Raw genomic sequence first — 14536 nt, forward strand, 5'->3', positions numbered from 1 at the left:
TCTTAGAATCTTCAGCCATCTAGCTGAACTTTCTTCCCCAGGAAGCGTCAGTTTCTGAATGTGTCAGTTTAACCAGCAGGAAGGTTAGGGCATATGTCTGTATAGATATATATTGGGTTTTCTTTGTGGTTTGTTTTTCCCCACCTTGTTTTGCCACTAAGCTATGGTCATGTGGCAGTACTGAGCAGTAACGGGGAAGTTAAACTGGAAAATCACAGTTGGGGTTCCCAAGCACGGGAAGGGAGCCGAAACCTGAGAAAGAGGACCTTGAGGGGAGTGGGAGAGACAAATGGGGACGGGGGAGAAGCAAAACGCATTTGAGAGAAGGCGCAGGAGTCAAGAAAGGAGAGTGCAACCAGGAAAATAAGGAGGGGGTGGAAGGAAAAGACTGTTTCACATAAATTGGCAGAGAAGCACTGAGGGAAGAGTCAGGAGGGAAGGAGTTACAAGCAGAGGGCTTGAGTGAAGAGGAACCTAAGAAGACTGTAGAACAGGCATAGGCAAACTCCGGCCCTCCAGATGTTTGGGACTACAATTCCCATCATCCCTAGCTAACAGGACCAGTGGTCAGGGATGATGGGAATTGTAGTCCTAAACATCTGGAGGGCCGGAGTTTGCCTATGCCTGCTGTAGAATATAGGAATTGCAGCCATAGGCGTCTGGTTTGCTGCATTCTCCTTACGTTCTGGCTTTCCTTTTAAGTGTATAGCACTTGTATTTTTTATGTTTGTGTTTGCAAATGTGCTGAGGCCCTAGGGAGGGGCTTGTTTGAGTGGCAACGAGAGAGAGAGAGAGAGAGCTCATATTTGTTGTTGCACCCTGGAGTGTTGCCTGCTACATATGCCTAAAACATTTATTATTTCCGAAAGAATGATGGAATTGGTATTACACTAGCATTTCTCTTCTGATTTTATTGAGGTCTTTTTGTTGTTGTTTTTTAACATTTTAGTATTATGGCTGGGTGTGTGGGTGTGTGGGTGTGTTTGTGTGTGTGTGTGCATAAAGCTGCCCTAAGAAACTTTTTGGGAGGGGTGGGGTGGAAGGCAGGGTAAAAATCTATAATTAAATAAATTCCATTCTTGTGCTGTACTAGAGTTGGCGAACATGTTCCATCGGTGGAAGAGATGAATGAAAGCCGCTGGCTGTACTTCAGGTGACAAATAATAGTTCCATTGGTAATGAGCTTTACCTGACGCTTGGCTTTCTTCATCTTTCTAACCTAAGGTGTATGCACTCTCTGTCTGCTGTTGCATGTCTTGCCTCTTAATGCTGCAGGATTCCTGGATTTTCTGCAAACCTTGCTTCATGTGGGTTGAAAGAATGCAGTAGCTGTTATCTACAGTCTCTTAACCTATAAGTTAAAAGGAGTGCAAAGATTTAGAATGTAAACATGCATACAGGGAAGTCTTGCAATTCAGATAGAAATTGTGGTGCGTACTTTGGCTAAATTAGAACTTTTCTGAATTAATACCTGAACTTTTGCTGTGCTGTTCTTGTGAAGCACCAAGAATTTCATCCTTCATTATAGCGTATTAAAGCAAGCCAGTCTGATCTGGAAAATTGACATTTGTTTCTTAAGCACAGTGTACACAAAAGATGCCCATAATGGTTGACTACCTAGTAACTAGGGACGTTGGTGGCGCTGTGGGTTAAACCACAGAGCCTAGGACTTGCCGTGCTCCTGCCAACCTAGCAGTTCAGAAGCATGTCAAAGTGCAAGTAGATAAATAGGTACCGCTCCGGCGGGAAGGTAAATGGTGTTTCCGTGCGCTGCTCTGGTTCGCCAGAAGCGGCTTAGTCATGCTGGCCACATGACCCGGAAGCTGTACACCAGCTCCCTCGGCCAATAAAGCAAGATGAGCGCCGCAACCCCAGAGTTGGTCATGACTGGACCTAATGGTCAGGGGTCCCTTTACCTTTACCTACCTAGTAACTGTTCTAATAACATTCTTCCGGAACATCAATTCTAAGCAAATGCAAATATTTGCATTAAGATATTTTTTTTTGTATGAATGTTATACTGGGGTGCAACCAGCTTGTTTTGTTTTTGTTTTACTTAAAATTGAACACAATAGGCTATTATTATTATTATTATTAAAGGTAAAGGTACCCCTGCCCGTTCGGGCCAGTCTTGACAGACTCTGGGGTTTGTGCGCCCATCTCACTCTATTGGCCGTGGGCCAGCGCTGTCCAAAGACACTTCCGGTTCACGTGGCCAGCGTGACAAAGCTGCATCTGGCGAGCCAGCGCAGCACACGGAACGCCGTTTACCTTCCCGCTGGTAAGCGGTCCCTATTTATCTACTTGCACCCGGGGGTGCTTTCGAACTGCTAGGTTGGCAGGCGCTGGGACCGAGCAGCGGGAGCGCACCCCACCGCGGGGATTCGAAATGCCGACCTTTCGATCGGCAAGCCCTAGGCGCTGAGGCTTTAACCCACAGCGCCACCCACGTCCATTATTATTATTACTTCAATATAAAAACACAACAATACTTAACATGGCACCAAACAAAAACAATACCCCCTACAGTTTAAAAGGCCATAGGTTGTTTAATTAGCCAAGGTCAGGGAGAAGAGGAATGTTTTTACATGGTGCCTAAAGATATGTAACAAAGGTGCCAGATGAACCTCCCTGGGGAGAGCATTCCACAAATGGGGAGCCACCACAGACAAGGCCTGTTCTCACGTTGCCACCCTCTGGACCTCTCTTGGAGGAGGCACATGAAGAAGGGCCTCAAATGATGACTGCAGGGTCTGGGTCAGTTCATATGAGGAGAGGCAGTCCTTGAGGTATTGCAGCCCTGAGTCATTATGCACCGGAGTGGTTGCATAATATCGTACTGTAAAGGTTTTTGGAAGATTTAGTTAGGGTGGTATTTAGCTGGTATGTGATGCAATACCCACTTCCATTTTCAAAGGACAAACATGGGGAGGGAATTGTTATTTAAATTTGCATTTAATGAAAGACTTCCAGGCACTTAAAAGTAAAAGGTGTTTGTTTGCAGCGTTCCCCTTCCATGAATGGAGAATCTCCTTCCTTTTGTGGAAGGTGGAGGTTCCTGCTGTAAGAACAAGATAAAGTGATTTTTACTAATCCCTGCTTTTCCTCTGCTGCCCTCCTCTGCTGTTCTGGAGATTTCCTCAACCTTCCAAAGCAGATTTTTGTGAGTGGAAGGTCATCCGAAAAGGGGTTAGATAGATTTTGCTTGGGAAGCAGTTCTAGAGTTTGGAAGCTGCCACCAAGAAGCACCTTTATTTGGCGTCCACCAAGTATGCATCAAGCTTTGGTGGGACAGGAAGAGGAGTTTCTCTTGAACACCTGAAAACCTGGACAGGCTGATGTTGGGAGATGACCATATTTATGACCAAGTAGAGTAGTCCCAAGTCTTGAAGGGCTTTGTAGTTCCTTATCAGTACTTTGAGTTGTCCCCAGAAACAGACTGGTAGCCAGCGAAGCTGTTGTAACAAGGTAGTCGTGTGCTTTCAAGAAATAGCAGTTGCGTAATGGAAAGGGATGTGAAAGTTAAGTTGAGAAGATACTTTTTCAGGCAATGAAGGAATTGTGGGAAGTAGGGGGGAAATTGGAGATGTGACCATGTGATAAAACAAGGGCTTCTTTCCCCTTTTCTTTTTGAAAATACAAACTGTTGTTTGAGGGGATTTTACTCTCTTGGGTACGCTAAGAAAAGCATCAACACGAGGAGCTTGCCATAGTGATTTTAGCAAGTGCATACCCTTGCCTCTTTCCCCCAAATGCAGTATGGGAGCATCCAGTCTTCTATGGACCAGTACTGACAGTACTTAAGAAAACAAAAGTGAAGATTACCATCTTCAGTTGGGACTTGCAGGGGGTGAAGCTGTTCTTGCTTGACTCACTGGCAATTGCTCAGCGAAGCTCAAGAACTGCTGTGCCAAAGGGTATTCTATATATAAAAAACTACTCTCTTTTGGTCCTGCCACTTGAGAACCTTCAGCTGGAGAAATCAAGAACTGTAACTGTCCTATTCTATCCTTCTGGGACATATGGTTGATTGAACATTATCCAGCAGGGGAACTGACACCATATTTGCCCTATACTTGGAATTGCTGTGTTCTGCTTGGTCACTGATGGCTTTGTCTTTCCATGCTTTAAAAATGTGTGCTGTTTTGAAAAACAACTTCCTCGTGGTTTGCTCTCTTGTAACCTTCTGCAAACTGATCTCTTCTTGGGTTTCTAAGCAACGGGATCTTAACTCTCTGCTTTTGCCCTGCGGCTCCTTTCACCCAAAGTATCTGAACCTTCAAAACTGTCACAAACCAGCTGTTTTGGGGATACAATTCCCATCATCCCTGACCACTTGCCCTGCTAGCTAGGGATGATGGGAGTTGTAGTCCAAAAACAGCTGGAGACCCAAGTTTGGGAAACCCTGATTTTATACCAATGTCCCATTGTCTCACTGGCCAAAAAAAAAAACAAAACACCAGGGGCAGATGAAGCTTAAGTACATCTTGCTGAAACTAAGCAGATCTAGGTCTGGTCAGTACCTGGATGGGTGACTACCTGGGAGATGGTAGGTAGGTAGGTAGGTAGGTAGGTAGGTAGGTAGATAGATATAGATAGATAGATAGGTAGGTATAGATATGGTTTTATGTCAGAAGAAACATGTGATATAAATATAAGAAAATAAATATGTCGTGAACCCATCATAACAGAGGAATTGTAATCTACATATTAAATCATATAAGGAAAACAAGCTGATGTGATGCTCCAAGCTAGCGGACATGACAATCAGCATTCTCTCTCTCCAAAATAAAATGCTACTGCAGCTTTATAAAGTGATTCCTTGCCCAGAGTTTTGAAGTCTGGCAGCAGTGTTCAACTTGCAGTAGTTGGTGTGATGGGGCTTATCCTGACAGTGGCTGCAAAGAATCCTGTAGATTACAATAATCCTTCTGAAACTTCTTGCAAACAAAGTGTTCAGCCACCCTTTTACAATGGCGCCAAGCCCAGTTTAAAGGGCATTACAAGTTCACGTAAGCACACAGTATTCTGCATCCTCCCCTTGATGTTGTTTCGTTTTGTTCTTTGGCAGAGTTGGAGTTGATCCAGATCAAGACCCGCCACCCACCAACGACAGCTTTCAAGTCCTTCAAGGAGTGAGTAGCTACCTTTCTCCATAGGTTAATGAGATGCTGGAATCGTACTTCGACAAATCACAAGTGCTAATTGCATGCAAGAGGCCAAAGTCCATAAGGTCTCTTATTACTTTCTTTTATCACATGAAAATCAGAGCAAAAGTTGCAATTACTGGAAACCTGAGCTCATTCAAACCAGTTTCTTCTTGGTTACTAAAGGGGCATAGCAAATGCTTATATAGAAGAGACGCAAAAGTAGCAAAAAGGATGTGGAGTCTTTGGGGGTTTTCTACTGCTAGGATTTGGGACAACCCTGGGGGATATTTAAGAAAACAAAACAATGCTCAGGTCAATTAGGGGCAAGCCCAGACCAAATGGGGAAGTATGGCATTCAGATTTAGGCAAACTGGGCTAAAGGGTTCCTCTCTGTAACAGTTCTGGTGCTTTTGTCCATTCCAGCATTCTATTCATCATCACATTAAACAGAGTTCTATTGCATTCAAAATATGCTCAGTAATCTTTTTGCTAATTTCCCCCCCTTGATAGTTAAAATGCAGTGCAATATCCTCCTGGAGCACCATGATTCCGGGCCCAAGGTAGATAACAAATATCGCACCTCTAGGTACATATGTTACAATGCAGGTTGGCATATAACATGTGATCAGGGACACGTGTAGGCTTGGTAACATAGCATGAAGGAGAGCATAAGGGACAGACCTAATGCCCAGTAGAGAAACATCTTATATCTGTTCCTCCTTTGTGTAGGTCCATATGGCCATGGTCACCATCTCTTCCATTCATAGGCGCCGACTCCATGGGGTCTGAGGGGGCCCGAGCCCCCTCAAAAATTCGTTTGGGGGGGCTCTGCCCCCCCAATAATCTCGGGCACCCCTCCAGCAGAGCGCCGCCGCCGCCCCTCCCCCAGCCCAAAATGCACAGGGTCGGGCTGCATGCCTCCTGCCCTCCCTCCCGAGCAAAAGCTCCACCCAATTTCCTTCAGAGCTGATTAATAGGCGCAGCACGCTCTCCCCTATTCACTCATGAGGAGGTGGCGCCACTTTATCTGCATATTCATGAGCTTATTTATTATTCATGAGCTTTCACGGCCCCCCCCCCAATATTTTTTATAAGTCGGCGCCCCTGCTTCCATTTTCCATGCCCAACGAAAGTGAAGACTACCATCTTCACTTGGGCGCGAAGCTGTTCTTGCTTGACTCACTGGCAATTGCTCAGCAAAGCTCAAGGGCTGCTGTGCCAAAGGGTTCACCTCTTTGTATTTCTATATAGAACACTGGTCTTCTTCTTCTTCTTCTTGACAGGAGGGTCCAGATGCTGAAAGAAGGAACCGGACAAAACAGGAAAGTGTTTGGATCTTCAGGCTGTGGTACAGCTTTGACCACAAGTATCCTTTTCGAGCTGTTAGAAACCGCTTCGAACAAGTGGTAGCCACTGGCTCTTTATAGCTGGTCTCTAGGATGAGAGTGGACAGCTAGGATGAGAGTGGTCCAGCAAGAGCAATGGGCAAATAGCTCAGTTGGTTAGAGTGTGGCGCTGAGGTGGGACTAGATGACCCGCAGGGTCCCTTCCAACTCAATGATTCCATGAAATGAAGGCACCACTTAACTCACAAATGGCCTAACCAGCAGCAGTTCCCAGCAATAGGAAACTCCAAGAAATGGAGGGAGGAGGGAAGTTGCCAGAGGCCAGCATCAAGTAAAAGATTACTTCCCAGAAGGCCAGTCAGCCAGGAAGAATTTGGGGAGCCAGGTGGCTTTCCCGATCCCAACCTTTTTACCTCTCTCCCTAACCTTCCCCAGTCACACGATCATCTTCACATGCGGAACAAAATCTGGAAATAACCTTCCTCTGGTGGCTTCATGAAGCCAGTGTCGCAACGCAGAGCATGACACATCGTCTCGTTCTTCAGGGCACATGAAGAGTGAGGTTAATGCTAGCCAGTGCCAGGAACAGACTAGCATTGCATAACACAGCGCCCTGGTCTGTGTGTTGCAAGGAAAAGCTGTTGCCCGGGTGCCATGTCCAGCTTTTTCTGCATGAACACGCCGGCTGCCTCTAAGCCCCCTGATCAGGCAGCTTTGAAATAATGGCATGTGACACGGGGACAAATAGAAGAAGATACCTTCACCCCGGTATGTCTCCCCTTTATCACATACACAGCCCAACAAGACAACGACAAGAATCCACCAACAGCATACGAATCAATATGGCTAACCTGATTCAAAAACACCCACCCACCCCACTCACACACGAAAACAAAGTTCACCACAGCCAATCACAAACAAGCAACCACACCCTAGGTCAACCCCAATGTCTCTCACCACCAAAGGAACACAAGCGAATAGCAAAGAGAACCCGCACAAACGACGCTGACACAAAACCCCACACATACATTAAGCAAATTAGAAACATCGCCTCCCGACCCCACCCCAACTCGCCTTTCCCCCCTCCACCTCTCCCCCTTGTCCCCCTAATGTAACGCTTATATCTCAGCAAATGAAACTGACCTATGGAAAATGTAACTTGAAAGAAGAGACATTGCACATAACTTTATAAACCAAGAAAACTTTAATAAAAAAAAACTTGTTTACAAAAGCAATTTAAAAAATGAATATAGCCATGATGAATCGGGGTAGAAGTATTTTTTTTTTAATCGTTTTTACTAAGGCGTGTTTCTTTTCCTTAACAATGCATTAAAAGTTACCTCAAGCCCATTCTCACACACAGTGGCCCTCCGCTCGTTACGACTCTTCCAAGTTGGTGTGGCTTGATAGCGCGTTGCTTAACGACTCCCCAGGTTTATGAGGTCAGTGTGTTTTCCCCATTGAGTTAACAAACGTGTTTTCTTTAGCTACAGTAAAAAAAACTTGGGCGCACACTGCAGTGCTCTTCCATTTCTGAAATGTGGTAGAAGCACATTCCAATAAATGCTATCTGAGATGTTGCTGTTGGTATATTTGTGACTGTAGGAACACCTGAGTGCAGTAGGTTTTTGGAGGAACATGGATTTACATTCTTTTGGGTAGATATGGAAATAATTCAGAATGCTGACGTCATAAGACTGGCTGGATGAAGAGAAGTGGTGGGAGACACCCACAAGGGATGAAGGCTCAGACCTAGGGGACTGGTGGTGGGACAAGTGGTCAGAGGGAGAAGGAGCAGGCAGGAAGGGGGGAGGTATCGGGAACAGGAGAGGTGACTGTTTAGTGAGCAGGAAGAGGCTGGAGAGGAGGGGGGGAGCAAGAGGCTGTGGAAGAAAACGGGGAGTCTCCCCCTCCTGTTGCAGCCAGCTCCCCACTCCCTGCTCTCCCAGAACACTGAGAGGAATGATGAGGGCAGAGGAATGAGAGGAAGAAGGCAAAGCCTTAGGCTCCTGGGGAAGGAGTGTTAGAAAGCCTTCGGTCCTTACAACTGCTTCATTGGGGCAAGATCTCCTGGAAAGAGTTTCTGAGACGTGAGCTGTGGTTTGTTCCCTTGACTAAAGAGTCAACTGCACTGGCCTCAGTTGCTTTGTTGTTTTATTGCTGACCTGCACCTGACACCTTATTCAGAATGGACCATTTTCAGCAGATGCTCTGTGCGATTTGCACAGTGACACGAGAGAAACATTGGAATAAGCGACTCTGTTAACTCTTTAGGAGTTCCACAACATCCCTGTGTTGGTGGTCTTGCTGTTTTTAAGGTCCTCAATTGGATTTGAGAGGCAATCGGTGTAAATATTTGCGATTGGGATTCAGTCATGTAGCATACCCATGGCTATGTGTTTAGCTTTTAAAAAGCGACTTAATTGGTGAGCTGTTCTAGGTGAGGTTCAAAGTTTGCTGAGAACTCAAGAGTTGGGGAAGGAGACTCTACTTGCTCTCGCTTGTGAAGGGCAAGCGAGGCAGATTCTTCCCCTCCCACCCGTCCTCTGGTATGTTTCGGGTGGGTGGGAGGCAGCCTCTCTCACTTGCTGGGATTTGAAGGCACTTGAAAGTGCTGAGAATCTTTCTTGCTGCCTTGGAAAGCGTTCAAAGCATGGCAAATTCCCCTTTGTAACTGTGCTTTTGAAAGCTTTCCCAAGCAGCAAGGTGGATTCTGATCACCTGCAGATCTGAATGCAAAGCGAGAGGCTTGGGGGAGTGGAGAAGATAGCAGCAAATAATGGCTAGCTACCAAGGCCAGCCAAAATCTGTGGTCTCGTGCTGAGGTTTGTTTGTGTACATGCACAAAACTAACAGGAAGCTGGGGAAAAAACTGCAAGAGCTTTAAATTGCACAGGTAGGATTTAGCTTGGACTGTGTTCCACAGACTGGGAACTGAGTTGCATGAGTCGATTTCATTAGTCCCGAAAATGGCACAGGTTTTCAATCCTTTGTTAGCTGTGGGATTCCTATAATATTGACTTGCACTGCAGCCCCTGCTTTTCTTATTTAATGAGGAAGATTAAGTACTTAAAAAATTACATTGAAGTGTCAGTTCTGCTAAAACATTTCTCTTTCACTGAGGGCTTACCATGAGGAGTTAACATATGAATATATAAAGGGAAATGTCCATGCGGCTACTGTAGCATACCCAGTTTCTGGAATGCCTCCATCCGGGGGGGGGGATATATTTTAATATATATTTAACAGGATGAGCAAAAGTTGAACCCAAGCACATTCTTGCAGATAGCATATCTTAAACTCACTTGAGAAGTAAGGAATCGAGAGGCCGTTTTAGGGTTATTTTTGGATGATTTTCAAGTCCCCAGGGATCCGTGTTTTGGCCTCTTTCAAAAGAATGTTTCAGATTACTAGAGCTCCATCTGAAGTATTCGCTTGTCCCTTCCGCCTCAAGACAGCATAATCCTGAGCAACGCTGCCAGTTATGGTGTATTGGTGATAGCTGAGGGTGTGTTTTTTGTAAGTGGTGTTTGTGTCCCACTTGGCTGCAGTTTTATAGCTTGTTCTAGGATAATTCAAACCTAGCAAAGGGAATGTTTGGTAAAGAACATGGGTTGAGGTAAAGTCCTGTTTATTGCAAAGTACTCCTGGTGGGGAGAACCATGTGTTCATAGAGTTTTGGAGTTGGAAAGGGACCCTGAGGATCATCTATTCTAGTCCAAGAAAATGCAACTGCCCTATCAGTAGAAGGACTAGGACTTCTCCTTGTGCAGTGGCACTCCCCCCCCCCTTCTTCCCCCCCAAAATGGCTCTGGGGGGCAGTCAGGAGAACCCCCGGGGACAGCATGCAGGGGGAGGAATGTTTTATCTGGCAAGCCAAAATGTGTGAAAGTCTCCCCAAATCTCTCTTCGGAAAAGGAAAGAATTGTTCAGGAAACGACTTATCTCCTAACTTGCCTCCTTTTTTTTTACCTGGAACTGCACTGGCGCCACTAGTCTGCAAGCTACCTTTGCAAATGGTTCCCCCTTCCCTTTGCTCCAAACACCATTAGATCCCTTTCATCTCACTGTCAGAAACTCTGGCGTGGGCACTGGAAACAATTTCACTTAAACTCGATAACATGGGAAAGCCCTGAGGTGTGGAAAGAGGCTGGAGCTGCCGACGTGTTTGTCACTGTTGACAAAGAGCTCTGGCTTCAGCTGATTTTAAACTGGGCTTTGCTAGCTGTTAAGAGCATGGTGCTGATAACGCCAAGGCTGCAGGTTTGATCCCTGTACGGGACAGCTGCGTATTCCTGCATTATAGGGGGTTGAACTAGATGATCCTTAGGGTCCCTTCCAACTCTACAATTCAGCAAAGCTGGATGTACTCTGCATTATCAGATTGTTGAAAAGTTGCCGGACTCTGCATACCAGTGGCAGACATGAGAGTAAAGGATAAATGGGCAGTCTATAGCTTTCTGGCTGACACATGTGACCCCTCTTCCCCCCAATATCTTTGCATTAAAACCGCTTCTTTCTAGAGCTATTGAATGTGAAGATACTTCAGCTGATTGCTTATAATTGGTGTGTTTCATGCACTCCAGTTGTGCTCAAGATTTCAGTCACAACCTTGTTTGTCTTAAATCCGCAGCATTTTTGGTTTTGCTTTTTAGTAACTTGCACCGACTTACACTGGGAAATCTGTGTGGTTTTTCTTCTGCAGAACCAAGAGCAGCTTAGAGATGAAGACTCTGACTTTATCCTTAATGATAGCGACCTGACGCTGACGTACGGGGACACGACAATAACTGCTAACGGGTCCTCGGGTTCACATGCTGCTGTTACCAGCCTTGATGGCAGGAAGACAAAAAGCAGCTCAGAGGAGGCCCTGGAACGTGACCTGGGAACAGAAGCGCCTGAGGTGATGAGCAGAGGCACCCGGCTAGTGTTTCCACTGGATGCATGATGACTGGCTTGGTAAAAATGCAGCAATAGACCCCCAACACCCAAAGATCAAAGATGCCTGCAGGCCTCGGAGCTGGCAGAGAGGCTTATCAAACTGAATTCATGCCTGTTGTCCAAGTGGTTTTATTAAGGTCTGAAGATGCCCTTGCCCCCCCTCCCCAAATCTCTTCTCTTTAATTTCTTTCAAGATGCCGGCAAATGTCTAGAAGATGCCTGACAAGTGAAAAAGCGGTCAGGTTATTGTTAAAAAGAATACTTGAAATGAAAAGTAGCACGTTTTTAAGAGCCTTGTTCTACTGAGCCACACCTCGTGAGAAGAGGCAATTAATGGTAATGGTGGTTTAAACTAATTGAGAACCACTAAAAGCTTTTCAGCCTGGAAAGCGCAGGAGATGTTGAGGTCGGTCATCACTGAGAGAGGGTGCAATGTTTGACTTATACTTGAAGAAATGTAGGTGCAAAGGTGTATGTTTTATGTTGTGACCACACCCACAAATGTTGTTTTATTTCCTGAGACTTGTTGGAAAACAAAGCTCCGTGACATTTCAAGGGATATTTAAAAAGAAAGAAAAAAAATTATAATCGCCCTTTCAAGTAAAGTTTGCTATTAAATTATTCTGTGTCTAAAAGGGGAAAGAAGCAGTCTGTGCATTTCTCTTAATCTCTTATTGAGAATTTCTGTTAAGAGTCCTCTGGCTGTATTACAAGCAAAAAGTCTGATCTGTTCACCACCTAATTTTTAAAATTTAACTCTTAGTTCTATAAACTCCTGGACTTTACTTGGAGGAAAGCATCACTAAACCAGTGGTGACATTCCTCTTAACTATGAAGACAGTGTTGAATGAATGCAATGCAGCTTATACATTAAGAAGTATTGATGGAATCTGTTTTGGGTTCCTGTCCTCCAGGGCCCATCAACCCCAAACATTAAGGCCAGTGGTCAGGGGCGATAGGTGTTGCAAGCTCACAGATGCTCCATCCTTGCTGTATGGTGTCTGGATTTAAGCTACGATTCTCTTAACCAAGGAGGATGAATGAGCCTGCCATAAGTGAAAGCTCTTCATGTGATGCTTGCATCAGAACAAAAAGTGTTTCTCTTTCTCTGTTAGGAAGTCCATTTGTTCATGTGTGTGTGTGTGTGTGTGTGTGTTAGTGGCATATTGCACTATGAACCTGATCTATTAAAAACAGTGCAGTGCCTTTTCTGTAAAAAAAGAAAAGAAATCATGTTGTAATCTGAAAAGGGAAGACTTTGCTTAAGGCACAGAGATGCTCGTTTGCAAATAGAACACAGGCAGTCCTAATTGTGAATGAGTGGCACCCATGACACAATTAGGTGGTTCCTTGCTGCTTCCCTCAAAAGAAGCTTAAAACAGGTTTTTAAAAAATTATAATGCAATGTTTCGACTCTTAATGGGTAGGCTGTTGTTGTTTTTTAACTGACTACCCTGGTAATTGAAACATAAGAAAAATGCTTAGGAAAATTTAAGAAAATGTTCATTCTTTTCTTCTTACCATGAGGACAATTTTTTACTTGCTGTTTTCTTTTAGTCTGCTTGTGAAGCAGAAATGAAATTTGAACCCAGTCTATGTAATAAAAAGTCTGTAACTCTTCTGCTTCTCTGTTGTGATTATACACACACATTTGCAGATAAGAAGGTTGATCGTCATGGTGTTTTTAAAGAAAGCTATTCCATTTCTATCAATGGCACTACCTGTTCATACAAGAAATCTGGACTACAGTACACTCAGGCTTTCATTTACACCCTGTGAACTAGTGTAGCCTGGTGGGGTGCATGTTTACTCAAGACAAGTTTTGCTGACTTCAGTGGGGCTCAGATCCAAGTCAGTGCATAAAAACACCTTTAAAACCAGATGTCATTTATCCCTTCTGTGATGCCATGTGTCTCTCATCCTTAGAAGGTCCATGAGCCACAAGCTGAAGCAACAGATGTTCCTACAGAACAAGGGGGAAAGGGTTGGGGTTTTTTTAATAGCATTATTGCGTAAATAGCACTACTTTGCCCTTAAAACTAGCCTTTCCTTAGTTTTCGTATCTCAAGTTACTTAACGCTGCAATCCTAAACGCAATTAGCTGGTAGCAAGTCTCATTGGTTACGTCTGAGTAGACATGCCTAGGATTTCACTGTAAGTTTCAGTAAGATAAAGTTGCCCAAGAAATGTATTTAAGTGCAGTTACTCTTTTAAGAGCTGATATTTGAGGCTGCTATACCTCTTTTAGTGCATAGTCTGGCCATCATCGCACATGGAGAAAAAGGTGTGAGAACTTGGTGATGGGTCTTCAGCAATTACTGTGTTTGTGGCAGCAGCCCTCTTGCCAGCTGTGAACAGCTGCAGCAACTGCTGTACACTTTAGCCACAATCCTATGTGGAACTCAGGTGTCATGGAAATCAGTGCCCACCTAAACATGTGCTGATTTTAAGATGAGTTAATACCTTTCATTTGAAAAAGCAGCTTTGGTTTTGTTTGTTTTTTAACAGTAGAGGTGTGAAACCTGAAGGCCTCCAGTTCATTTTATGTAGCCCCCAGTGCTTCTGAAGCTGCGGGTTTTAAGTGCATGCTTTCTCTTTCCCTGTAGCTTCAGCTGTTTGATAAAAATAAATTGAATGGTTTTGCAAAACTGGAAGTAGGTTTCTGTCATATATGCATGTGCATAGCCAGTAAAGTATTCAATTTTCTTTCAAAAATGGCATCTATATTGGTCTGTTGTACAGTGGTACCTCAGGTTAAGAACTTAATCTGTTCTGGAGGTCCGCTCTTAACCCGAAACTGTTAAACAGGTTAAGAACGGACCTCCGGAACGAATTAAGTATGTAACCAGAGGTACCACTGTACCTATTTATCTACTTGCACTTCGTGCTTTCAAACTGCTAGATGGCCAGGAGCTGGGACCAAGCAATGGGAGCCTACCCCGTCGCGGGGATTCGAACCGCCAACCTTCTGATCGGCAAGCCCTAGGCTCTGTGGTTTAACCCACAGTGCCACCCGTGTCCCTATGTGCTGTAGCTAGCCTTAAAACCCACTATCTCATGTACTTTAGGTTTGGCATGTGCTTACAAGAAAGTTAGCAG

General features: G+C 44.7%; 1 protein-coding gene across 2 annotated transcripts in view; it reads left to right on the forward strand.

The window, feature by feature from the left end:
• SLC9A7 (solute carrier family 9 member A7) overlaps positions 1–13058 on the forward strand; it is a 52184-nt gene extending 39126 nt beyond the window's left edge. Inside the window, exons 13-17 of one of the 2 annotated variants that reach the window (XM_082220183.1) lie at positions 1094–1153; positions 5072–5135; positions 6434–6516; positions 7833–7938; positions 11202–13058. In XM_082220183.1, coding sequence (XP_082076309.1) covers positions 1094–1153; positions 5072–5135; positions 6434–6516; positions 7833–7938; positions 11202–11444 — 556 coding nt within the window. In that variant the 3' untranslated portion in view covers positions 11445–13058. The remainder of the gene's footprint in view (positions 1–1093; positions 1154–5071; positions 5136–6433; positions 6517–7832; positions 7939–11201) is intronic. The other variant, XM_082220184.1, reaches the window with a different exon arrangement.
• Positions 13059–14536: the final 1478 nt, after the last annotated feature.

Source organism: Podarcis vaucheri (assembly GCF_965113315.1).
Source record: "Podarcis vaucheri genome assembly, chromosome: 4".
Classification (NCBI taxonomy): Eukaryota; Metazoa; Chordata; class Lepidosauria; order Squamata; family Lacertidae; genus Podarcis; species Podarcis vaucheri.